The sequence below is a fragment of the Apiospora marii genome, assembly GCF_038362585.1.
Source record: "Apiospora marii strain CBS 49790 chromosome Unknown utg000012l_segment0_segment0, whole genome shotgun sequence".
NCBI lineage: Eukaryota > Fungi > Ascomycota > Sordariomycetes > Amphisphaeriales > Apiosporaceae > Apiospora > Apiospora marii.
In genome coordinates, this window is record NW_027117383.1 from 805135 (window position 1) to 831175 (window position 26041).

At 55.1% G+C, this 26041-nt stretch overlaps 9 protein-coding genes across 9 annotated transcripts; 4 read left to right on the top strand and 5 right to left on the bottom strand.

The window, feature by feature from the left end:
* Positions 1-213: 213 nt before the first annotated feature.
* PG985_015061 (uncharacterized protein) lies at positions 214-2854 on the bottom strand (the record flags this gene model as incomplete). Its single annotated transcript, XM_066834827.1, has 2 exons — positions 214-2686; positions 2766-2854. The coding sequence occupies 2 exons, from the start codon at positions 2852-2854 to the stop codon at positions 214-216; spliced, it is 2562 nt and encodes an 853-aa protein (XP_066677437.1).
* A 759-nt stretch (positions 2855-3613) lies between these two features.
* Positions 3614-4947, bottom strand: PG985_015062 (Zinc-binding dehydrogenase; the record flags this gene model as incomplete). Its single annotated transcript, XM_066834828.1, has 2 exons — positions 3614-4429; positions 4507-4947. Coding segments are annotated over 2 exons (1257 nt in total), but the record flags the coding sequence as incomplete, so codon positions are not given.
* Positions 4948-5506: 559 nt separating this feature from the next.
* On the bottom strand, positions 5507-7420 carry PG985_015063 (Sugar transporter STL1; the record flags this gene model as incomplete). Its single annotated transcript, XM_066834829.1, has 5 exons — positions 5507-5951; positions 6006-6840; positions 6895-7047; positions 7101-7166; positions 7222-7420. The coding sequence occupies 5 exons, from the start codon at positions 7418-7420 to the stop codon at positions 5507-5509; spliced, it is 1698 nt and encodes a 565-aa protein (XP_066677439.1).
* Positions 7421-10611: 3191 nt separating this feature from the next.
* PG985_015064 (uncharacterized protein) lies at positions 10612-13095 on the bottom strand (the record flags this gene model as incomplete). The annotated part of the gene is made up of 3 exons (XM_066834830.1): positions 10612-10751; positions 10843-11083; positions 11143-13095. 3 exons carry the CDS (start codon positions 13093-13095, stop codon positions 10612-10614), a joined length of 2334 nt encoding a protein of 777 aa, XP_066677440.1.
* Positions 13096-13541: 446 nt separating this feature from the next.
* On the bottom strand, positions 13542-16478 carry PG985_015065 (uncharacterized protein; the record flags this gene model as incomplete). The annotated part of the gene is made up of 3 exons (XM_066834831.1): positions 13542-14693; positions 14853-16187; positions 16275-16478. 3 exons carry the CDS (start codon positions 16476-16478, stop codon positions 13542-13544), a joined length of 2691 nt encoding a protein of 896 aa, XP_066677441.1.
* Positions 16479-19406: 2928 nt separating this feature from the next.
* On the top strand, positions 19407-19979 carry PG985_015066 (uncharacterized protein; the record flags this gene model as incomplete). Its single annotated transcript, XM_066834832.1, has 1 exon — positions 19407-19979. One exon carries the CDS (start codon positions 19407-19409, stop codon positions 19977-19979), a length of 573 nt encoding a protein of 190 aa, XP_066677442.1.
* Positions 19980-21448: 1469 nt separating this feature from the next.
* Positions 21449-22540, top strand: PG985_015067 (uncharacterized protein; the record flags this gene model as incomplete). Its single annotated transcript, XM_066834833.1, has 2 exons — positions 21449-21729; positions 21823-22540. The coding sequence occupies 2 exons, from the start codon at positions 21449-21451 to the stop codon at positions 22538-22540; spliced, it is 999 nt and encodes a 332-aa protein (XP_066677443.1).
* Positions 22541-23137: 597 nt separating this feature from the next.
* On the top strand, positions 23138-24176 carry PG985_015068 (uncharacterized protein; the record flags this gene model as incomplete). The annotated part of the gene is made up of 3 exons (XM_066834834.1): positions 23138-23150; positions 23204-23545; positions 23677-24176. 3 exons carry the CDS (start codon positions 23138-23140, stop codon positions 24174-24176), a joined length of 855 nt encoding a protein of 284 aa, XP_066677444.1.
* Positions 24177-24786: 610 nt separating this feature from the next.
* PG985_015069 (uncharacterized protein) lies at positions 24787-25245 on the top strand (the record flags this gene model as incomplete). Its single annotated transcript, XM_066834835.1, has 1 exon — positions 24787-25245. One exon carries the CDS (start codon positions 24787-24789, stop codon positions 25243-25245), a length of 459 nt encoding a protein of 152 aa, XP_066677445.1.
* Between the last annotated feature and the right edge of the window lie 796 nt (positions 25246-26041).

Sequence of the window (26041 nt, forward strand, 5' to 3'; positions counted from 1 at the left end):
AAGCCGGATCAGCACGGGTCGATCGGTGCGGGGCAGTGCTGCGTCATATGTGCATTAATTTGACCCAATGCACGTACGTAAGAGAAGTCGGGCGAAGCCGGTAGGATTGCCCATTAAGTAGGCAACCATTGGTCAGCCATAGAGGCTTACGGACAGCCATGTCTGGCGGAAAAGCAGACCCTGGGCCTATCATTAACTAACATTCTACGTATACTATCTCTTGCCATCCACCATGACACTAAACTCATATTGATCCTTCCCACTCAGATCTCTGCTGTTGCCACCGTATGTGAACACACCCGTAGTGTTCGCCGGTGCCTCCACCACGACCCGCATCTCGGAAGTCTCCCCAACCATTTCCCACCGAACCGAGAGCGGACCCGACGGCGTCTGCACACGGCCCTCAGCCCGCTTCAACCCCATCGCCAGCCCAGCCTGCGGATCCACAGTCCAGTTCCGGTACCCGAACCCTTCGGAACCGGCCCCCGGCCGCAGCCCAGCCGCCCACTCCGTCAAGACGTAAGTCGGAGCCCCGCCCCAGGGATGCGCCAAACTAGTGAACCGATCCAGACCCGGCCGTCCATCCGGAAGGACGTACTCCCAGCTCGCCCCCGAAGACGTCTCCGGGTCATTCACCATAGCGCCCCAAAGCGAGCGCAGCAGGTCGTGGCCGGTCGAGTAGGCGCCCGCCCGGAACAGGGCGTCGAGCAGGAACCCGTTGGTGTTGGGCGAGAGCTTGGTCTCGGGATCCTCCGGATCGACCTTCGTGTCGTCCTTGTAGCCGACGCCGAGGGGCAGCTGCGCCCGGAGCGCCGCGATGGACCGGTTGGCTTGGTCGTCCGTGGCGACGCCCGAGGTGATGCAGAACGCGATTCCCGGGACGGAGAAGTTGCCGCGGTCGTTGACCGCGAGGGAGAAAACGCCGAGATCGTCGTTCCAGAGCGTCTCCTGGATGGCCTTGGTCATTCCGTCCGCCAGGGCCGCGTAGTTGGAGGCCGCGGAGTCATCCCTGACGGCTTCGGCCAGCTCCCCGAACTCGCGGAGCACCTGGACGGCGAGGCAGGAGCCGGAAGAGGTGGGCGCCGTTGCGCTCAGGGCGAGGAACTCGGAGCCCAAGTGGACCAGCCCGTCGGTGGCATTGATCCTCGACCCCAACCAGCCGAGCAGCTTCTGCCACTGCGGCCACGACTCCTTAAGGAAATCCATGTCGTCGGAGTGACGCACGTAGCTGTACATGGAGCTGGCGCCGAGCAGCTGGTAATCCTCCAGTATGTCGGAGGAGCCCACCGGCGCCGACGTCGCCGGCTCGTAGCCCATGGGCGTGTCGATGGCGAGCACGCCGCCGGCGTTCTGGGTGCCGAGCATGGTCTCGAGCGTGCCCCTAGCTAAATCGGAGCGAGCGGTGCTGGCGCCGACGACGCGCGCGGTGTGGTAGAAGTCGCCGAGCCAGACGAGGCGGTCGCGCTTGGGGCCGTCGAGGCAGACGGACGCGAGGTTGGCCTGTGTGCCGAAGTCGACGAGCAGTTTGTCGTCCTCGTCCGGGGTGGTGAGCGGGTGGGCGTAGAGGGTCGTGCCGTTGGCGGTGTCGGTCACGGACAGGTTCCGGACGTAGGCTGCCTCGTCCTGCCACGCGCCGACGCCGAAGCTGCCGGTGAAGGACACGGCGGTCCCCTCGGTATAGTAGTCCGCCATGGAGATGTTGAACACCTCCTGTCCGTTCAGAGAGACCGCCAAGTGTCCATTGGGAGACATCACGGTCTTGATGTTATGCCAGCTCTTCTCCGCAACTGGACCGCCGACCGGAAACGTTCCGAGAAGGATCGAGTCCAGGGTCGTCTGATTGACAAAGTCGAATCCGTACGAGACGAGCACAGAGTTGGGCGGAGCGAGCGTCCGGTTGAAGTTGGCGAACGTCGTCACCTCCGGAAGCTCCCCGACGAGGCGCAGCTGCAGGTACTTGAGATAGCCCCCCAACGGCATCGCTACCGTCCACCAAACGCCGCCGCGCTCGATCATGGCGTCGAACTCCATGATGTAGTTGGCGAAGCTGTAGCCGTGGGCCCATACCGCCGGCTTCTGCGACCGGAGCAGGACGCCCTTCTCCGGATCTACTTCCCAGACCGCCGGCTGGGTCCCATTTTCGACGCAGGCCGTGACCGCAGCCGCCGCGCCGAGGCCCCAAATGGCGTTGAGCTCCTCGTCGTCGGACTGGAACGTGGCGGGCATGTCGTTGACATCGTAGGGATCCACGGTGCCCTGGAAGCCGACACGATCAAAGGTCACGCTACCTCCCTCTTCGGGCAGCAGCAGGCGGATGGACTGCCAGCGCTGGCCGCCCTGAACGAGAGGCGACGCGAAGCTGCCGCTCCCGCTCACGTTGAAGGTCTCGACCCGGAACCCATTGGCGAGCGAGACGGGGAAAATGTAGGGTCCGTCCGAGAAGGGATGTGCTAGCGGGGAGAACGGCTCACTATATCGGACCTCGATCTGGACGGATTGCTCTGCAGGCTCGATGGCCGATACCGAGAAGAAGGGGATGCCGGCTACCTCGGTCCCGTAGTCGAGCGTCGCGAGGGGCGCGGTGCTGTTCAAGGTAAAGCCCCCGCCTGGAAAGGGGCTCGTCTTTGAACTGAGGACATCGCCTACAGAGATGCCCCGAGGCAGGAACTCGGGACGACTAGCCGTGCTGCGAGAAAGAAGTCAGTTATCCGCGAGAGCAATTGCGCATCTTTAACCTTGGAGCGCAGACAGAGGGCATTATTTACTCCGAAGCTCGGTTCCCCGTGGCGGCGGCCACTGTACCGTATCCGGCCAAGCAGACGGCGGCCCAAAGGTTGCAGTATAGACCCGGCATCTTCATGTTAACATGACTCGGAGTTGTTGGTGAGAGAGGACAACAAGAACTTACGCACCATGGTCTAGGTTGTTTATACTAATATTACACCGCAAGTATTTCCGATTCTCGGTTTTCGGGATAGCCACACCCGGATCTCGTTACTGAATCCCCACATGGTGCAGCACGTACGATGATCGAATATCGTGACGTTGTGCCGAGGAATGGGACCCCTGGCACCTGGAGCTCCATTCGGGATGTGGGGGAAGACACTAAGTCGTGCGGCCCCACGTGGACTGCAACGAAAACGGCCACGACACCGCATGAGGAGACCAAGGCAGACGCGTTTTTCAAAAGACGCCGAGATCACGAGATTACCGACCGAGTATGCAGCAACACTCAGTGTGGGGTACAGGTCGATCTTCAGATCGGATTGCATCTGCAGCAGAGCAAAGGATGGGTTCGCGCTCGCTTCTATTTCCCCCGCCGGGCTCAGCCAATCCAGAGTCCTCACACTTTCTTTATGGATGGGTAGCATCAGCCTGGTAGACCTTCTTTGCGTATATGTCCACATTGACGTTGTTGACCGAGTATTACCAAGGATCCCAGTAGTTACTACAGGCCCAGAACGGTACGGTACTGATAACCATTCCTCGTGTCACAACTTACTTTAAGTAGTAATACATAATCTATCCACGAATGTAGCTAAACAACCCCATCATGTCCACGACCGGTCGACTGGATGCCCGCCTGCCTGCCTGCTTCATCTCCCTCCCCTCCTTACTCCTCCGAAGTCCGCCAAACCAACTTCACCCCACTCACGCCCCCCTCCCGCATAACCCGCAACGCCCCCTCCTCCCTCTCCAGAATACTCCCCCCCTCCACCAGCCGGTACCGCTGCGGCCTCACCACCCCCCGCGCCAGCAGCGCCGGCACCATCTCCGAAGCCAGCTTCTCCCGGAAGAAGGCGCTCTTCTCGTACACGAAGAACGTCCGCACCCCCTTGACCGCGACCCCCGAGTCCTCTTCGGCTCCTGAACCAAGGAGCCCACGTGCCACCTCGCCGGCGTCCATCGAGTACTCGGGCGCCTGGTCCGGACTCGCGTGCGTCAGGATCACGGGCAGCATCACGGCCACGACGGACCCGGGCTGCGCGATCTTCCCCTCGAGGATGGGCCGCAGGCTGCCGTGGCGGGAGCCGATGCAGTCGATGATGTAGGGTATTGTTTCCCTCGCCTCACCACCACTTTCACCATGCATCTCCGACGCAGCCGCGAGCAGCTTCTTCGCGACATCGGGGTCGCGGTAGTCGAAGCAGGCGGACGCGCCGAGGCCCCTCAGGTACTCGTGGTGCGACGGGGACGCCGTGGCCAGGATATGGCGGTAACCGTACCAGCGCAGGAGCTGCAGGGCGGACTGCCCCACCGAGGACGCGGCGCCCCAGACCAGGACCGGGGCGTCGGCGCGGGCCGGGACGTAGCCCTCGGGCTTGGGCCAGGGGGTGGGCAGGCCCAGGTCGATGGCCATGGTGTTGAAGATGGTGATCAGGTTCTCGGGGACGGTGGCGGCCTCTTCTAAAGATATATTCTCAGGAATCTATCCAGAGGTCAGTCAGTCAACCCGAAGTCCAAGTAAAGTCAGTTATTTGCGTGATGGCGCGGGACTGGACTGACCTTCCCAAACATCCACTCCGGCGCCGTAACAAACTCCTGATGCGCCCGAAACCTGGGCTCCTGAAAAGCCCACCCGAAGACCCGATCCCCGACCCGCAACCTCCCGCTGGCCCCCGGCCCGACCTCCTCGACGACGCCGGCCGTGGTCGACCCGAAGATGTCGCCCGGCTTCTGCAGGAGCCCGCCGTCGGCGCGGTGGAGGTCGAGCGGCGTCGAGGCCGTGAACCGGGACCGGATGAGGATCTCGTCGCCCTGCGGGGACGCCGTGGGGACCCGGACGGCCCGCAGGGGCTGGCGCGCGGCGGCGAAGGCGACGGCGAGGTGGGTGCGGGGGGTGGTCATGGGTATGTTTGCAAGCTCGGCCGGATTTGAAGGCAGTGGATCAAGTGGAGGGGGAAAACAAAGGGCACCGGAGTGTTGTTTTATGATCTCCTTTCTGTTGGCTAATAAGGGGAAAGCTGGTGTGTATGAGAAGTAGGCCCAGGCAGATTGTTGTTAGTGGTCAGTACCCAGCTAAACTCCTCCCACCTGATCATGTCTGTCCCCGAACGGCCATTTATACTTAGGCAATCAGACCCGTCAGTGACGAGTTCGTAAGATGCATAATCAATGTGACGTTTCCATCATTGCCGGTCGTAAACTTTGTGATTTGTAATACAGCCCCTATTAGTCAGATGCCCCGCCCCTCATTCGTCCACTCGTACGGCATTCGCCGCGGTGGGTCTTCCGAACAAGTACGCCGTACGCGTCCAAACGTCCATGCTGGACGGCGTGGTAAGCACAGTGAAGATGATTCGATTTGAAGCGAACTTGTGTTTAATTATCTGATTGAAAAAGGGGTATCTAGGCCACTGTGTACAGCTGCGACCTTTCTAAAGAATCTGTATATCCAAAAACTGTGCCTGTCTGTGAGCCCGAGACGCCATCACCCTGAAGGTCGGGTCGGCGTCATTATACTCGAGCGCAGGCATAATGACTTCTCTGCTCCCAAGATGCCATTCTAGTGTTGACCAGCCTGTCCGCTGGATCCCAAGCCGTTGTTGGCGCCGCCCTCGATGTCGCTCTCCTGGACCACATTCTCCTTGCTGCTGTCGTTGCCGTCGTCGACGCCATTCTTCTCTACGTCGTGCGCGTGTGCCGCGCGAGAGAAGGCGTTGTTCTGGCCGTCGGCCGTGATCAGACCGTACTTGATCGCCTCCTGCTCAACCTCGGCATCCGTCAGGAACGGAAGCTCCTTGGCCGCCGCGACGTACGACTTGCCCTCGACGTTGCCCTTGGCGAAGATGATGTCGATTTCCTCCAAGGACCGGTTGGCCGTCTCTGGGTAGAAGAAGTAGATGATGGGCAGGAAGGTGGCGTTGATGGCGGCGAAGAAGAGGTAGGTGCCCCAGCCGATGTTGGCAACCATGATGGGGGTCACCATGACGATCAAGAAGTTGAAGAGCCTGTTCTGTGGTTAGTTACAAGACCTGGTGGTGATCCGATAGGGGTGTACATACCAGTTGGTGCAGGTGGACACAGCGTTGGCCTTGGCTCGGGTCTTGATGGGGTTGATCTCGGCCGGGTACAGCCACGGCAGAGGCAGCCAGGTAGCACCGAAGGACGCAATGTAGGTGAAGAGACCGACAGCGGCACCACGGGCAGACATGGGGTCACCGTTGATCAGACAGGAGAAGGTGATGACCATGGATAAGCATTGGCCAACGGTTCCCCAAAGGAACAGCTTGCGGCGTCCGACTCGCTCGATGATGAACCAGGACACTGTTGCGAAGATGGAGTAGATTATCATGTTGACACCACCCATCAACAAGGCCATATTGTGGTCGCCGGGGGTAATGGAGGTCTCGAACAGAATGGGGAAGTAGTAGATGACGGCATTGCATCCACCAACCTGCTGCATGAGCTGGGAAGAAGCGCCGAGCAGCATACGGCGGAAGTGCTGGGTCTTTCCGTTCGTGAAGAGCGCCTTGATGGGGGTGGACTTCTGGCCCGAGAAACCGGAGGCACGGATAGAGTCGAGAATGACGTCGCGTTCCATTCGGGTCTGCTCACTGTCAAGCTCGTATCCACGGAGGGCAGAGATGACGATCTCGGCCTCCTCGTAGCGCTCGTGCGTGAGCAGCCAACGGGGAGACTCGGGCAGGAACCACATCGCGCCAGACAGGACGAGTCCAAAGACGATTTGGAAGGCGATGGGGAAGCGCCAGATGAAGTCCTGGTTGGTGGCAAAAGTGCTGCCGTAGTCGACCCAGTAGGCAATCAGGGTACCGAAGGCAATGATACCACCTTCAATGCAGATCAGCAGACCACGGTTGGTAGTTTTGCTGCATTCGGCTGTTTGGCTGTTAGATCAATCTGGTGTAGGTCCCGGGGGGACTCTCAACGAACCTTGGTAGGTCGGAATGGTGGCGGTGTTCAATCCATTACCGACACCGGTGACAACACGGCCTACGATGAACTGGGCAAGGGGGGTTGCTCCCTGGACGGCAGTAACCTGAATAATGACACCGATAATCATGACAATACCACCCAGGATGATACCTTTGGATACGTTAGCAAAAGGGGCCAGCGCCGCCGATCAAGGTTCATCTTACCTTTTCTTCGTCCCAAAAGGTCACCAAACGCCAGCATGAACATGGCACCACCCAGGCATCCAATTTCTAGAATCGCATTAGCTCCCGCCGCCTAGCATCTCAGGAAGAAACTCAATCTCACCGTAGATGGCTGTGACGAAACCTTGCATTGTAGCATTGTGTCGCGTCGCCTCAAACATGTTGTTGAAAGCAGGCGCACTGATAATACCCGACATGACGCCCTGGTCGTATCCGAAGAGCAGGAAACCGCACGTCGCGATGGTGGACACCATCAGCGACAGCGGGCGGCCGGTAAGGCCCATAAAGCGCGGGGAACCCATGGTTGTGGTCGATCAGAGGATAGTTGGGGAAATGTGAATCATTAAGAGGGTATTGCAACTCGCCAGCAAGAGTCGAGACTTCAAAGGGGGCGTGGGTATCTATGTCCAAGCAAACTAGAAGAACGACGACAGCTCGGAAACCAAGTAAAACCAATTGGCAAAGAGGCTGCTCCAGGCAAAGATAGTGCAATGGCCGAGGGTGAGGGAACTCTAAAGGAACTCGCGCACACATTTACAGCGCGGGGTCTGTCCTACTTATGTCCATATAGTTGACGGGCAGGCTATCCCCCCTCGGATGACAAAGATTTGCCTTGTACCCTCCATCGTTACTGCAACCCTAGGTTGTAGCTCGAGATCCAATTGTTTTCTGGTAATGGAAATGCTCGTCGACAGGCACCCTCAGCACACTTCGGTACGAGTCAATGGCAGCCAAGGGCCTGCGGAGGGAGATAGCCGAAGGAGGTATCCAAGAAACGAGTGGGTCACATGTCGATCTATTACCGCGAATGGCCGCCCGATAGGTCAGCACCTATGCCGCACAACTCTGCGCCGTGAGCGGAAAACGTAACTAGTGCTGCAGAGTCGTGGAGCGCGATGAGGTCATATTGATTTTGACTGCGTACCTACCTAGTCTTTCCAGGGGTCCTGGTAATGTTGGTTTGGACGAGGGCTGACAGGCTCGTTGAGCTCGGGGTTGATTGAGTATTGAAACAAAAATATCGGTTGAAAAAGCAAACGGCACGGGACAGATTGACTGCGCGCAAAAAAAACAAGAACTGTCAAGGCGTTCCAAGACACGCCGGCCGATGCTTGTCAGCGTTCGCCGCGCCGGGACAGACCCATCAAGAAGCCCGTAGTAATGAACGGTTTGGGCAATGTGAACCGTAATACAGGTCGCGAGAGTGGGTTCGTGGAGGATCAGCGGTAAAGGGATCTCTTGGGTCCTTCTTGGGTGGACATTCAGCCAATTTCGCGGGGGAGATTCAAATCCAAGCCAAGCGTCCAAGTTGGATGCTGGGGTTGGTGCTGGGATTAGTGCTGGGGTCCCCAGGTCTGCAGTGGGTTACATCTCGGAACTGCCTCGGTCTGATTTTTTCGCTCTTGGCTGGGGAAGAACCATCGTCCAAACAAAACCGTCCATTCCGTCCCTCTCGTACGGAAAAGAACGGACCTTGGCAAGTTGGGCGAATGCTAAATGCTGAGAAACTGGAGACGTTGGCAGAGTCGGGCATGATAAACTGGGACAAATACGGCGATCTTTGCTCGTTTTCCTCTAGAGTGCAAAAAGACCGCTGGAGCTTGGTATCTGGAGGGAAAGCGGTGTCTTGGGCAGAATACATCCTATCTGGCGAACTGGAGTTCGTCGCAAAACGATTGGAAATGCAAACTTGAAGGGGCGAAAAGAAAAGACAATGCGTGCAGATTTGGCCACGACATGGAAGAGACGTCTTCTTCCTCGGCTGGCGACCGAGCAGTACAGTATGTAAGTAAGTAATCGCGGCTAGAAGGAAGGGAGAGGCGGCGGCCCCACCCGCTCGCCCGACGCCTCCTGCCCTACGCCTTTCTTTGCCCAGGCCAGACGAGCCAGGCCAGGCAGGCCAGGGCCAGGGCGAGGGCCTGCATTCGGTCGGCAACTCGTCGTCATTCCCGCACTCTTATTTTGGCCTCTTTTGAGCCTCACCACCTAAGCGAACACGCACACCCTGTATATCAGCCCATTCCAATATCGCCCGCCCACTCACGATGCAAGGCCCCTGGCAGGCTCCCAGCTGGCGTGTCTGGTTTTGATGATTTGTGTGTAGGGTAAGAATGGTCAGATGTCCTTGTTTAGTAACCCGCGCGCTCCCAACTGAGCAAAAGGACTTCTCCGTGTCGACCGCAAGTCAGTATTAGCGCTGCGCAGATCTCCATTCGCGACACACACTTCCTTGGTAAGATGCAACCTAAAGCCAAGATCCTGCGAGCTCCAGTCACATATTGATGGAGAATATACTGGAGAACACTCCGCAACAATGCCCGTTGCGCGCTACCAGTGGCCAGAGCGAGAGTCGGAGAGTAAGTTGGAACGTTGGCTTCTTATCAGAAATCCCAGTTCCGTGCCGATCCTGCCGCGTTCAGAAGCCGTGCTCGCCGTGGCCTCGGTGAGGTTTGCCAGTTTGCTTTAGATGCATCCTTACCTACAAAATTTGGTTGGCTGTTTACACGAGCCGGACATTTGGGTCTTGGCCCCAGATACAATTTTGGGGGGATTGGCGGTCACGATCCACGTCTCATTGGTGCGCGTCCTTTTCATGTGACTAGCAGTTTAGAACGTAGGGGTCCATTTGGTCTATTTGCCCAAAAGTGCTTCGGATTACCCAGTCGGGAATGATGCACAATCTCGTCTTGATGGCCATTACGCGCAATTATCATCATACTGTGGTCAATTGAAACTCTCATCCAAAATCAATTGAACCGTGTTGGCCTGCTGTGGTGAATTTGAAGCATTGTCGTCAAAAAGAATGGGCAGAGCGTGGGGAGAGATCACTCAGCAAAGTCCATTTTCTCCGCGAGAACCACTGAAGCCCACTGAAGAAAGCCGCTGGATCTCGCTGGGCATCTTGGATTTTTGGGGGTCGTAGTGGTGCGATGTGCGCCCTCCACGTGCTGCGACAGAGCTCTCTCCGCAGAACGCTAGGGGGCCAAGTCCATAATTTTGGGGGTGACATTTGCCACCACAGGCATATTATGGGACCCCTCATGGCCTCTGATAACCTTGATAAGATAAAGCCACCGCGAAAGCACCGACGACAACGACTCTTGCTATTCCATGACTTTCTGCAGCAGACATACGACTAGACGACAGGATGACGGTTGAAGTTTGTTTGATCTCGCGGCCGCTTTCTATCTCAAAATCTCACACGGCTGGTCGGAGATGAAGGTTTCAAATACGGGATGTCGCTCGGCATCCACAACAAAGCGGAGACATTCGCCTTGCTTACTACGCCCACATCAATTCGCGAGAGCGGGAGTAGCGTACGGCTTCTCTGGATCCTCTAGATCGCAAGCTACGATCGAGTAGTCTGACACCATTGTACGGAAAATGGACACAGTTGTAATAGTTTCCACGAGCATCGCGCATCTGTCCGAATGACAAATGACGTGGGCCTAGGGGCACACGGTACACTATCGTGCGCTTCGTCCGTAGCTATTCATTTCTCGGTCTTCTTCTGGCGACACCGCTCTCCCAGATCCCAGACATAGTACTCCGGTCCAGGAGGTTCGACATCATCAATTTGTGTGTGCATGCCGTCGCTAGAAGGGGCATCTAGCTTGTCTGACACCGGCGATTCTGCGGTACAGGCACCGTATGTTGGACACCTCTTCCACAGATGTTGACCGAAAAGGACCCTCTTCGTTGCGTAGGGGACTCCTGTACTCACGTGTGTCTGCGATAGACTCGAAGTGTTTGCATGTCTGGGCGGCTTCAGCAAGTATTTCGAGCTGTTCCGAGAGCCGGGCTCGCAAAGCCCGCCTGTCCTCCGACTCGCCCGCCACATTGCGGAGAAGTACGGGATCCATTTTGTAGACCCCAGCTGGCGATAAGATGTCTGGTAGGGCAGACATGAGGCAAACTTCGATTACCTCGATGGCGATGTTGTCGATGAAACGGTCAAGCACGATCTTTATAAAACAGTATTAGCGGAATACCCCTTCTTCCTATCGGAACCGAGCCAGCATACCTTGTAATATACTTCTAATATGTCCAGTGCGTCAGTAGCATTGGTTGTATCTGTTTCTTCCGCCGTGTATAGCTCGTCTAGAGCACCAAGGAGGTCATTTAATTGGAACGTGCCATGCTCGACAGTGCTCCGTCGCTGCATATTGAAAAAGATTTTGAGCGTGCGGCTGAGTGCAGCTCTGCGTCTCGCAGTCCGGACCTTCGCCACTCTCTCCATTACCTTGACGTTGTACGTGATGGGCTGTATGCGACGATGAAATTGCAGGATGTGTTCCGTTTTGTCCTGGACGTCTTTCCAGATCCGCTTCATCGAGGGCTCGACAATAAGTTGGAGGATGGCCGTCGCCGTCTCGGCGTCGTCGGCGACGTGGGTGATGGCCACTTCGAGAAACCTCTTGCACGTTTTCCAGATAAATTTGACATAATCGCGTGTCATGAACTCCCACGGGGCAGATTGTTCGCGGAACAACTCACCGACGACCAGGGGGTTAAGCGGACCCGGGAGCTCGCACCCTCTGAGGTCCTCTATCTTCCTCTTGACGTGCTTGACAAACTCGTCTCTAGTCAAACGAATGACCTTAAGCGGTTTTGTGTTCACACTCCCTTCGTAGACTTTCTCTTTCGATTCCTCTTTCTCTGCCTCTTTTTTGCCCTCCCCCCTTGCAGTTCTGTCGCCATCGTCGTCATCTTCTTGGTCGATGATTTCGCGGCGATGGCCATACTCCCAAATATGATTATGGAAGTCTCTATGAAGGTGCTGTACATAGGCTCTGATCCGGCACTGGTAGTCATTTGGTGCCTCATCGCGGACTTCAAAGAACGGATGGTTCCAGTTGCCGTCAATCGCACTCTTGGCAATTCGCTGGAAAGATTGACTGATCTGCAAGAGATGGAATTGCTGTTCGTTGTAGGTATCCCGGGGAAGACCGAGCTTGGCGAGTTCTTCCTTGCATGCGCCGCGCTTCCGCTCGATATCGGACATCAACTTTGGCAGGTCCAGTGTGGTGCGGTCTGACAGAATCTTACAGAGACGGCCGCGCAGCTGTTCAGCACCAAGCATCGACCGAGGAAGCTGCCCCCAAACACCCTGGCCCAGAAACGCGGCCTCTTGTTCGTCCCTAGACGCAGATGTGCTGGTCTCACCGGCTTCAGAGTCGCTGTTCATCATTACGTGCCATCCCAGATCGAATTCGATTTCTTGGTTCCGAGCGAGGGACGCGTACCGGGCCTCCCTTTTGGATCCGGGGTCTAGGGTATCGGGCTTGGTGATGATCCCCAGGGTCCGATTGCCACCGGGATCAACCGAATGGGCCAGGTACAGGACATCTTGATTCACGGACTCGTCCTTGGCCGACACCACGGCGAGAATGATGCTCCGAGGGTTTTTCATATACGATGTGACGACATCTTGGATGCGTTTTGCATCCACATCCTCCAAATGCTTGGTCTGCGCGGGTACGAGGCCGGGGAGGTCGACGATAGTGAAATGAGGTTGGCGCGGCCCAGAGATCTCCTTTTGAAGGGTAGACGTCGAAAACGAAGTGCCGGTTGCCGAGATGTCCATGATACTTTCGGCCGCCTTGATCGAAGAACCCAGGCCATCCAAGGTCTCCAATTCTGCCTCCCGGCTTGGAAGGACCTGTCTATCTGATTCATCCCGGGGATGGAGCGGAACCACGGAAGCGCTCACGTTAAAGCGTCGATCTCTGCGCCATGCATGTTTGATGGGGAAGCGCGTGCAAATGTCGTTTCCGACCGGGAACGAAAGGCCAGTGATTGCCCGGAGAAGAGAGCTCTTGCCAGAAGATCGATCACCGCAGACAATTATCTGTGGAGTGGAGACGTCATGGTCGATCCCCTGAGGACGGAGACGGTTGATGGCATCTATCAATTTCAGCTGGTCCTCTGAGCAGAGATCACTCAGGCGTTCGGGGCAGGCCTCATCTAGTGCCATGATGGTTTGTTCAAGTTTTTGTTGACCAAAGTATTCTGGTGATCAAATCCAAAAGCAGTTTCACAATGTAGGAAAATGCAACGTTGTGTAAATAAGCTCTACCTCTTCCCCCCTTTTCAACTTCTCCACATCGAAGAGCCAAATATGAGCTTGAACCTTCATATAAGTGGGTAAATATGCTCATTCCAACACTACACGCCTTAGACAAATCTCAAGAAGTTGTTACCCAGCCAAAGTTTCTGCCGGGGAGCCTTGGATCGAAAAAAGAAGATGAAGAAAAAAGAAGCTAACCGACCAAGGAAAGTCCGATTATGCGCCTTACCATGCACTACTTCGCCAACCTCAACCCTTCATCCTCGGCCAGCTCGTCATTGGTCACCCCCCCGTTCAGCTCCTCAATGTACTTGTCAAACTTGCCCGACGTCTCAATTATCTCCTCCATGACCTTATAATTGAGCAAATACCCCCGCCCCGCCCCCCTGTTTCCTCTCCCAGCGCGCAAACTGCCGCGCCGTCGTAATGACGTTCCGGATCTCCCGGCCATTCATCCGATGCCGCGCCAAATCGCCAACATGGCGCTCCAGATCCGGGAAATCGATCCCCTCCTCATCGAGCCGCTTCAGCCGCGCCAGGAAATTGCCCCAGATTTCGACGCGCTGGTGCCCCGTCAAGCTGGCGTAGTGAACGGCGAGCTGGATGCGCGACTTGAAGGCCTCGTCGAAGGTCCCCACCCGATTGCTGGTCAGCACGAGGATGCCGTCGTAGTACTCGAGCACCCGGAGAAAGACGGACACGAGGGCGTTGCGGTGCAGGTCCTCGAGGCTGCGCTGCTCGAGGAACACGTCCGCCTCGTCCAGCAGCACCACGCACCCCCACGCCTTGCCCAGCGACAGCACCGACTCGAGGTACTTCTCGACCGCGCCGGGCTCGGTGCCGATGTCGCCGCAGGTGACGGGGTAGAGGGGCCGCTGCGCGATCTCGGCCACGCTCTCGGCGGTTAGGGTCTTGCCCGTGCCCGGGCCGCCGTGCAGCAGCATGATGAGGCCGTTGCCCTTGCCGCTGATGATGTCGGTCGAGAGCTCGGCCTCGATCTGGTTGCTGATGAGGGCTTGGATCAGGCGCTTGGTCTTGATGTCGAGCACCAGATTCGCGAAGGCGTCCGTGTTCCAGGCGACCTCGGCGAAGCCGTCGAGCGAGAGGTCGCACCACTTCTTGGTCTTCAAGTTGAAGCCGCGCATGGACGGCGGGGCCAGGTAGACGAACGTGGTGTCCGGGGGATCTGGGTGCTCCATGGCCTCGGTCCCGATGTCGCTCTTAGTTTCGACCTTGCCATGCCTGAGCACGGCGGCCGTTGGGTGGAGCTCGTGGTATACCGCCACGTCAATCATGTACCTCTGCGCGGCGATGTGGTCGATGGGTTTGTCCGTGTCCTCGCGGTAGGCGATCATCTGTGGCTTGCGGCACTTCCAGAACCATTCCCCCCTATTCTTTAATCTTTGGGACGTTTCACGATCCACGTGCCCCAGTGGACGAATGTCCATGTCGCTGATCGCTTTCTCGGACCTGTCATCAATGGCGATGTCATCGAGGTAAAGCATCTATCGACCCTCTACATTAGTGAAACCTCTTCTTGAAGTGAACAGGATGTCTCAAGAGGGAATAATTAAAGACGGTTACTCCATCCCTTGTGAGACACTGGGATGATAACGTGGGATAAACACAGGACATGGAAGAAACAAAGACCGAAAGTCACTCACAACTTCTTTCTTCACGAAGGTGGGATCGAGCTCCCAGTACCACGCACTGAACTTGTAGTTTTTGACAGTACCTTGCCTCGGCCGAGGGTTTTCGTCCAATGCTGCAATCGCATATTCCATCCCCCATGCCTTGGTTGCTTTGGACGCCAGCTCTGGTGTCGAAGGGTTCTCGAAAAGCCAGGAGGAACACATATAGCCTCTTGCCTCCGGTCCTTTCCCCTGCACCACGCAGATCCCCGGCTTGAACACGAACGGCAGATACGCGTTGGTGATCTTGCCCTTGGACACCAAGGCGTCAATCTCGGCGAACTGGGCCTTGCATTCGTCTAGGATGTAGTCGGAAGCCCGACGGAACAGGGCACGTTCCAGACCGTTCAGGTTACGCGTGAACCGGTCCATGGACTCGCCTTTGACGTGGTAGAAAGCCCGGTACGGAGAGTAGAGTAGGAACGGATTCTCGTCATGGTTAAGCCAGTCGTTTGAAAAGTCGGGCACTATTTGCAGTTTAGGGAGCGTCGAAGCCTTGTTATTAGGGTCGAGGAAGGCGTTGAACTTCCAGATGGCGGAGGCTAGACTCTGCTCGACCGGTATGACGGATTCCGACTCGTGGGCGACAAGGACATTGCCCGTCGCGTCTCGGTCCAGAGCATCCACGGTCTTGGAATGGACGTAGTGGCGGCAGCGGATGAAGCAGACCTCGGGATACTTGGCGAGGTAGGCCCGGACGTTGGAGATCGGCAGGTTCCCCATCAGGACCCAGCCGTCTCCCTCGTTCCAATGGGGGCGGTCGAGGTAGAGCCGGGGTGAGCTGCCATTCTCGTCCACGACGCGATGAATGTCCAGACGCCGGGGTGCGGGCGGAGGGGCGGTCTGGAGCTTCTGAGGGCCGGAAATGGACAACCGGAGCCGTTGCAGGTCCGAGATATAGGCCTGCATGTCTTCCAGGCTCGAGGCGGCGCCGGCCGGGATCCCCAGGCAATTAGCCACCGATTGCATGTCGAGACCAGGGGGGCCGCGACTGGGCCCTGGCGGCGTGTCTTGAGCTTTGGCTCTCACTGCGCCGTGACAGGGGCTGGATGAGTTGGTCGCGCTGGTCGTATCTGTTTTCCTGTTTTCGAGCGCCGCCATAATCTTGCGCCGCTCATTATGCTGGTTCAGGAGCCTCTCCTGCTCTAGTTGCGCAAGCTGCATCTGCTTGGCTGCCATGTTACTGTCTTTTGGGCCGGGGTCAGCGGCATTTCCCGGGGGACCCCTGGCGGCGTCACTATCATGTTCGAGGACAGTCGAGGGATCAAACCCGCCGTCGTTGTCATGAAGGAACGCATCAAAATCGAACTATAGACCGGCGTTCCCGCGTGAAGCGCCGGAACCGTCAGCAGAGCTCCAAGAGGACAGTGTTCCTTCGGGGTCGGTATAGCTTACGTCTTGCAACACGTTGTCTCCCGTGAACGGACCCGGAAAATTGCATAACCCATATTCCTGGGACGGTTCAGGAGCCGTGAAAGTTGGCCTTTCTCGCGGCCCCAGCGCAACCCACTTGTCTCCCCTCTGCTCAAACAGGCTGCCGCGGGTCCGGTCGTCCGAAATGGTGGGTTCGACGGGGTTTTCCCGACCCTCCACCGGCATATTGTTGAAGCAGGGTTATCGGTGAGCTGGTTGCAAATTCGAATTATTGTACGTCCTTTTGAAGATGAAATGCCAGATATATGAGAAATCAGTATCGTTTGAAGAGAAAGAGACTTCTCTTAACGGGCGGGCACCTATTTATAGAAAAGACCGAGCAACATTGCAAGCGCATAAGCAAAAGAAATGAACCATGAAGCGCTGCCGTTGTGGCGGTGCGCGCCCTGCCAGCGGCGGACGAGCTGAGCAATAGAGGGGTAGAGTCGCTGTAGCCTAATGTTTGCCTCAGAGAATCTCACCGCGACCCCGCTTTTTCGAGTTGCCAAGACACTGAAATGGTAAGATGGAAAAGATAAGAGGAGCTGGTGACTATTCTTCAGCCACCATGACGTCCCTTCGTATCGGGTTGTGGCTGTAGGTGACCTTTAAAGTTGTGGTCTGGCGGCTCTACATCATTCTCGCCGCTGAAGTCCAGAGCCAGACCATTGCGGGCGGCACAGGGGCTCAAGACTTTTGGCCCGCCGCCTTCATTCAGATCTCCAAGGGGCTGTCTGTCCGATGATTCAAGACAGCGACCCGGGCTTTGGTGAACTACGACCGCCCTCTGTGTAAGAGTGCTTCCGGGACAGACCACGAGGACTGCATCGTAATGGTGGGCCGGGCGAGACTGGCTAAGACTCAACCCCTTTCCGCAAGATTGACGTCCGACGGCAATACACTTTGCAAAGAGACGTGATATACCTGACGCGAAATGGAAGTGGTTCTTCGTCGTCGCTTCTTGGCCGGGGTACGAAGTGGCGTAAGCAACATAGTCGGTAGTCTCGCGGGACCAAGTTGCAGGGGCGTCATCAGGAGGCCGAATACGTTGCAGCAAATGCTCATGTCATCGTCAGATCCGTTGAAGTTGCAGTTAAGTTCTGGTCAATACTGGGGCCATCTAAAGGCAGTGTTTCGATGGACGCCAGGAAACATAACGTCCAGATGTACCATTTCGCAGAGCGAAGCACCGCTTGACCGTCTCACCAATTGATAACCGAACCCAAATCAATTCGCAAGTCCTGTCCTGTACAAGTTGGATAACAAATATCCATATGGAATAACTAGTTAGATAATAACCAGGGTTTGATATATTAATATAAAAGTGTTAGTTAATTAGTTAAATATAAGGTTAAAATAGTTGGTTTATGTGTAATATTAAATACTATGGATGACCGGAGCATCTAGAGCACCAGGTATGATCCGCTGGCAAAAGGGACTCACAGACGTGGTTTGCATCACCCAGAGCGTCCAGGGGCACTAGTAACGGATTACATGGCTGCCGATGGTACCGGTACTCAATATTGGGACTGGCCGCGTCCTCCCGTGTTCGGCATTTAGTACCACTGAGAGAGAAGTAAACGCCATTGGCCCGATGGGCATCAGCCGCGTTCACAGACTTGAGGCCGACGATGGACTGACAGCAGCGGGATAGAGAATGTTGAGTCTGACATGAACCCAAGAAGATTACAGACGCGCGCATAAGTTGCCATAAAGTAAGTAAGTAGCTAAGCCCTCCTTGGTACGAATCGAAAAAAAAAAAAGAAAGAAGAAGAAAGAAGAAAGAAGAGTAGCTAAGCCCAGGGTGTGAATCAGTAACGATCAGAACATGGGATGGGGGGACCAGAAACTCCCCGAATCAGGCTAAAGACAAAGGGTACTGCGCTTCTCCCACGCGCGTCACGAGAAAAGTACCACACCTTCCAGATAGCCAGGGATGGCTCGCTGGCGCCGACAGGGGTCTCGGCCAACAAGAAAATAAGCGCTCTTGTCGACACACGGGTTTGCGCGGCGGGGCATTCCTGCGTCCTTGGCCAGAATTCTTGCGCCGTTTGGCTCCTTATCAAACATATGACCTGGCTCGTCCAACTTTCATTGCAAGTTTCACGTACGCTTTCTTTACCACCAACGTACAAGATAACAACCATCACCAGATGAATTTCGCCGTAGTTTGCAAGGTCATGAAAGGCACGCGCTGGGAGCAATTTGTTCCTCTTGATCATCATGAGCTGGGCAGAGGTCAAGCAAATTCGGGATTGCGTTTCTCGGCCTTTGTCTTGATGGAAAAGCTTCATCGTGATGTTGCATCAGACAAGCAGACTCCAAACTTTGTATCCTCTCCTGACCCAGCGTTCTCGAGGTTGGCTCCGTAATGATACGATGCCTGATGGCGAACTTTAAATATTCGCAACCCATCCTTAATCAAGGAGGTTCACCGCACCCAATAGCACATCAACAACAACTTTATATGCATTTTGTCGCAAACAATAATGTCCAGCTCCGTCGCCCCACCCAATCCAACCCAGAAGGAGTTTAAACCGCCCTGGGATCCCATAAGACCCACCCACCAGCTTTTTCCCCTATTTACTAACAAATCTTTTTGAAGAGAAATTCCAAAAGGAGTATAATGATGCCCTGATTGAACACTCAGGCTCTAGCCCATCACAGCAGTCAGTCAATGAAGAACCTATATCTGGCGATGAAAGAGAGCCGCAGAGACCAATCCACCCCACGATAGCGAGCGCGGGCCGCAGGAGCCAAGCCCATCTGCCGAAAATGAGTCCAGATCGCCGCAGAGAAGCCCAACTGCCGGGAGCCAAAGCGCACCACCAGGGCAAGAGGGCGATATCGTGATCAACATGGAAGATACCGTCTATAGCGTCTTGGGGCTAGAAGACATATACGACGAGCTCTCGAGGAAGAAGATAACCTCGCAGGAATGGAAATTACTCAAAGATATGCCACAAATGTACCCACAGGACGCAATGGGCAGTATGAACGAATTGGGCAAGACCATGAAAGACCTCCTGGAAGCAGTATTGGAGATCCCGGTCCCGTCTAGTGCCAACCCTACATATCAAAAGGGTATGAAGATTTCGCAGACTAGCATTGAAAATGGCGCGAAAAGAAGAACTTCGCCAGATGCTCATAAATATGCACGAGGCATGGAAGGCTCTCGAAAAGGACCAAGATGGCGTGCCCAAGGACATACCGCTTTACAGCGAGAAGATGAGGAAGCCCATGAGAGACGCCAACTCCAAGATCCTTCAGGCGGTGCAAAACTTCATCTCTAAAGACTATAAGACTGTTGACGACTCGGACTATAAGCTTAAGGCAAAGTGGTATCTTAAATTGGGCATTAAGGTGATAGGCGCTCTTATTGGTATCGCTTTGGCTTTGAGCACCGACGGTCTTCGTAAGCTACTCAAGCTTGACCAACGACCGCCCCAGGTTACCGTCAACCTCACCATTAATACTGGCAGTGCTGCTTCAGCCGGCACCAACAAGGCGACGGAGGGTCAATTCCCCGCTCCCGTCGATCTTAACCTCCACCTCGATGCCCTTTCCCTCGGCCAAAATCAAGATCCCTTCTACATCGAAGTCCGTCAGACTGCTCCCTCCGACAAGACAAAGGCGGCTCCCCCCCATAATGACAAAGCAACTGTTAGAGATGCTGAAGATCTTTGAGGTGCTTGACAACTCCTAGGCCAGAGGTCAAAACTGCAGGCAGTTCCCGGGTTTTGACAGATGGCATGGGCGGTGAGTGACGCTAAGATCACATTTTCTTAATTCAATAGGTTTTTTTTTCATCTTTTCTAATTCTGTCAGAGTATGGTCGACGTCAAGTTGCCATAGCCACACTGTGGCATGGGTCGTCATTTCATTACCCTGCGCGTTCACGCAATATTGCCGCGGTTTCCCCTTCAGGAATTTTTACACCACGGCCACTTTGTGAATCGTGCATGATACAAGTTTTGTTTCTAAGTACAGGCTCCTTGAGGGTCATCAAGAGCCTGGAATTCCGCGCCTCAAGGCGACTCAGTTATTTGATATATTCGATAGCCAGTATACCACTATACTTAAGAGACCGAACTGATAGTGCGGAACTTGCCTTGCTGTTGCTTGTCACTTGCAACTGGATCTCCTAGGCATCCATCTCATCCGACTCCCGGACCGAGCCGCTGAGGACATGACCAAGAATGCACCGTACCTCTAACTTGGCCCGCGACAAGGACACGGCTGAAGAAAAGACGCTTGAGTGCCCACAGTAGTAGTTATATAAGGCTGCCCTCGGTCACCCGGTTAAAGTTTGGTGCTCAATTTGCATTCATCTTGCGGGCCACGGCATTGGCGCCAAGGTACTTGAAAGGGGCAGGGATCATGCTCTATCTGGTGACGGTGTATTGGGCGAGGACACCAAAAGTGACGGCTTTCGATTCGCCAGAAGGAGCCTATGGCTAAACAGCCAAGCGTTGGCTTTTAAAATCTCACCGAACACAATCAGTCTGATATCATGAGCAACATAAGCAACGGGCTGATGTTTCCGCCCGAGGTCCCGACCCGCCGCTCATCCGAGAACCGCATGCAGAAAGTTGGAGATTTATGCATGTGTCTCTCGCAGTATGTTGCAGTCAATAGAGCACTTGCTCCATTTTGGGTATGCCTCCCCCGCTCTGCTTTACCGAAGATTTTCCTTGACCATGCGTGCCAAGCCCCTTGTCTCGTATGCCGCCGTTGGGTTATAAATGTGCGTAGTCTCCCCCCTTTTCCCTCCCCAGTGCAATTAGTCAATCCTACCACTGTTTCACGATTTTCTGTGCTATTGTTTTCACGATAGGGACATAGCAACCGGCTTGTTACTCAATAGTTTCAACACCTAAGTTGCGTTTAAAGAACTTCAATCAAGTTTCGTTCTTATACCATCATGGCCTTGCCCCGGCTCTCCCAAGGATTGCTTCGCGCCATTAGCGCAGTACCTTTCCTACTCCTGGCCTCTTGGTGCTTCAGGGCGTGAGTACAAGATTTAGTAGTCTCCCACGTGTTTCGTAGAGCACTGCTTTGCAACTCGACCAAGCCCCACGAGTTACTACAATATCCGGGGAAGCCCGCATCTATAAGAAGAAGGGAAGTCACTGACCTTGGAGATTTGCCTCAGTATGGATCCCGCCTCCATCGTCGCGTACTCACAACCCGTCGCCGATGCGGGATTTATCGAGTGGGACGGTGGGAAGCTCAGATTGCTCGACCGGTTCTACGGCGTCAAGCCCTTGGACCAAGGGCTACGCGGTGCCCTGGCATCCTTTGCGCCTTCGACGCTAGGATACGACAGCATCAGCTCGTGGCAGTTCTTCCAGTTCCTGATTGACATGGGACCCATCTACGCCACATGGTTCCTCGAGTCTAGTCGTCCGGCGAACGCACGGTCGCCGGCTTACTAGTATGTTTACTTGCTGTTCTAGACCCGTCTTCACCCCCCCAAATTACCCACAGAATATCTGAAACGATACGCTGACGTTCAACTTGCGTCTAGTCCTTCGCTATTCATTCTTTTGGGCCAGTTTGTTGGTGTAGGCACGGTGGTGCCTCTCTTCTACTTCTCGTGCATTGTGTTTGGGCCGTCCGCCGTGGACCTCGCCAAGGCTCAGCGCCGGCATGGGCGGTGTATGGACGATGGCAGGACGGTGGCCCCTGTGATTCTACTATTTCACACCTCTGTCGTCTATGCCATGTTTACTGCCCAGGACCCTGCGGACCGACACTACTGGACCTGGTTCTGGCAGCTCTCGCCCCTCTGGATCGGGCTGGGGACTGCGGCGGCCCGCCGGATTCTTGCCCATCTGCAGTCGGAGCATCGGGCCCCATACGTGATGGACAGGAGAAAGTGGCCGGGCGTCTTCGGATGGCTGGGCCTCCTGTGTGGGATATCGTTCGGGGTTTGGTTTACCACGGTGTTTGCCGCCCCTCATCCATTGGCGACCCTCTTTCTACCTTCACCCGAGCGGCAGACCGGCCTCGTTCTGCACATGCGGAAGGCGCTCCAGGCGGACGAAATGATAACCGTCCTCAGCAACGGCCTTTGGTTTGCCTACACTTTCGCCGAACTCCATGTTGTGGGCCTGTTAGGAACCAAGGCGGTGCTTTACATGGCCCTTTACCCACTCGCAACTATTATTGCCGGCCCAGGGGTGGCTTTTGTTCTCGTTTGGCAGTTCAAAGAGGATGTGTTGGATAATATGAGGACTTCTTAATTCTTGTTTGGCACATCCCCCTGTTGCGGTACCCACCTCTGTTCCATGTTGGTGTTTGTCAGATAATAAGTTCATACTGTATGCAGTCATTAAGTGTCGTATTCTCTTCGTTCGATCCAGCACCCTATCTCATCTCGCAAGGGGGTCAAGCACCTGTATCTGAGATGGTCACAACAAAGGGGCCATAAGTTGCTTTTTGCAGCGGCTGAGCGGCTAGTGTAGACTCACAGGTTCGTGAGATGCGCTCAACTCGACGTTTCATGCCCAGGCAATATAAATATCTAATCCATTCTTTGGTTGGGCTGATGATTACTTCCTCTCTCAAACAGCCTGCTCGTTCTTTTAAACACCCGGTATACCCGTCCACTCTTTCAAACGTGCTCATCCGATGGAATCACCTCTCTATATCATGAGTTTCGTTATTTTGACCGCTCCCATACCGGGGGCCGCTACATCTGTCATCCCCACGCCAGCCAATCCTTTCGCTGTTGTCATTCCTTTGACGTAGCGTACGGCTGGGACAACTCAATTTGCCGAGACTTGTGGGAGGTATAGCACAGTGACTGTGAACTCAGCGGTTGTGTAAGTGGATGTTCGATGGAACATGGGCGTACGCACAACTTGCCTAATCCGACACGTCGGAAAATGCCACTACAACCACAGAGACCCTCACCACTACCGACGTCGTTACGACAACGTCGACGCAGGAGAAGACGGACGTCGCAACCGTCACCGAGTTCGCGACCTCTTTTGCCACTGAGACAACTACGGCTGCCGGCTGCCACGACGACTGTGACCGAAGTGGTTTCGCTACCACGCAGGGAGAAGTGAAACTTGAGTTACCCGGCGGTACAGATGACGCACTCTGCTTCCATCTCGCAGACGTACTCTGCTTCCGTTTCGCAGTCTTACTCTTCGTCTACCAATACCGCATCAGTCACTTCTTCGGCCTCTGCGTCGTCTACTTCGGCCTCGCAAACCTCTCCGTCTACACCGTCCACGACGGTCTGCACAGCATCCGCCAAGGCTCCCGCCTCGATCACCGTCACTACCACGACCATCACGGGAAACGCCACGGCCACCACTACCACGACGATCACCTCTTTGGTCATCGAGACCACCGCTACCACCATCAGCACGACTGAGTCGATCACCCAACCGCCGTGCCCATCACCGCCACGACCGTTGTGACCAGTACCGTACCTCCCGCGACTCCCACCGTCGTCCTGAGGGCGGCCGGCGCCTCCGTGGGTGGCCAGTATCTGCAGCTCCAGCCAAGCGATGTCAGTTACATTACCTTTACGTCCGATCTGGAGGGCGCGAGCTCTTTCTCCTCACGTCCAGCGGTTCCCTGGCCTCCGTGGCCTACGCGGACAAGGTGGCACTCTACTCTAAGGACGTCGGCTCCAGCAGTTATGTCATTTTCGGCAGTAATGACTTTAGCAATCGAAACGGCGGCGCGCCCATGTCGTCTCAGTACTTCGGTCCGACCAACATCGGAAGCGCAGGGTCGTTCACATGCCCGAACGGCGGAAGTGCCCTGTCCAATTTCGCGGCACTGAACAACTTGATGAACGTACAAAGATCTAGTGGACACGGCTCGGTCTTTACGCTGCAATACACAGTGCTCTCATAGGGGTCGGAGAGAATGAGACACACACACAGAGACGGAGAGAGACTCGGATGAATGCAGGATAAGAAGGACAAAGGGATGGAGCAAGCTACACTAAGAAAAGGACATTACTGTATCGTTACTTAGTATACCAACTATATTTCATAATAACAAAATACATATCATTTAAATCTCGAGCCGCCAGCCCCTGATTGAAGGTGGCGTCACATTCTTTGTAAATGAACAGGCTGTTTTTGAAACCTTTGGTATCTGCTTAGAGGATCCAATTGTAGTAGACTCATATCAACTATGGCCATGTAGCTGTCCACGGAATATCAAACTTGAAAACTATTTACATCAGATTATCCTCAAAGATGTAATATAGAAGTTGATGTGGTCATCATGAGGCGCAAAGATGGTCATGCTTTCACGGAAGAATCGAAGATGGCGCTCGACCCAACGTCACTGTATTGATGAGAACTCGAATTAAAAGACCGGCCAAATTCGAAAACTATACTCATTGCAACTCCCAAGATAACGAGCAGTTCCTGGGAAGATATTTACCAAATCCAGTCTCCTGACCTATCCCCTAATCACTCCTGGCTGAACCCCTACTTCGATATCCCTGACCAAAATGGCCATCCCTCTAGGTCCAGATGTGCGCAAATGTCTTGCTTACAATGAAGTAAACATGCCTTCCTATCGAGTAAATATGACGACTTCACTAAACAGGCTTGCAGCACTTAGCCTTGGTGCCAAAGGTGCAGCACTCGCCGCCCCCGCAGTTGTCGCGTCCGACCTCGAGCTCGTCCCACTTCTCGCAGGTGCCGTCGCAGAAGGGGGCCCGGCCGGAAAAGTGGCAGTTGTCGAGGTCGAAGGTGCGGCAGCAGCGGCGCTTGGAGCCCGACTCGCAGCACTTGCCGTCGCCGCAGTCCGACGTCCCCTTGTCGGTCCAGCCGGCCGGGCACTCGCCCTTGCAGAAGGGCGCCGTGCCCGACCAGAAGCAGGCCTCCTGGGTTCGGGCCAGGGGGTCGAGCTTGGTGGTGACGGGGGAACTGGGGTCGGGCTGGATCTTATCGTCGGCATTGACTGATAGGTATTGCCATGAGTCAGTAGGATGTGGTAAGGGGGAAGAGAATGGGGAGTCGCTATTTACCTTTGTGGTGGCCTACGCCGGATGGGGACGCGTCGTCAAGAACGGCCTTGATGACTTCTTGGAGCTCAATACGGCCATCTAGGTTGTGTCAGTCTAAGTGTGGGTGTTGCAAGTTATGCGGATAGCACGACTCACTGAACGGGGTGGCCAGAGCCAGGGGGGCCAGGATGACAGTAGCAGCAACAGAGAAGCGCATATTGAAGATTGTCTTGATTGTGTGGTTGAGGGTGTTACTTGGTATTGATGGAGAGGATGATGAGCACTTGAAAACTTGAGGAACTTTGCATCTTATATACTCCTCTGACAAGCAGCATCGCCAATCTAGATCGATCAGTCCCCCCGCGTTGTCTCTGGATCACTCATTGATCCCAGCTGGCCGAAGGGATGTGTGTTGAAACGAGGCGTTTCCTAAGCGAAGAAATTGACCCATCGTCTCCATTTAAGGAAAAGCGCATGACCAGTTGTTATCGCGAATCACTCTGTGGCAGGAAACGCCAGGCATTCTGCAATTGCCCTGTCCAAAAACACACACCAGTAGGAGGCGATGAATCATGAGATCATTTTGTGACGCATCTGCCCGCTTGCCTTCCTGGCTCATACTTAATACCATGTATTCGTGTCCGCCCGCCTACGAGTCAGAACCTGCATGTCGAAGTCTAGATATTGTAAGGGTTGGGGATATGGTCCAGTAAGGTATCAAGTTGCTGACTTCACAACATGATCCTTCCGCCCG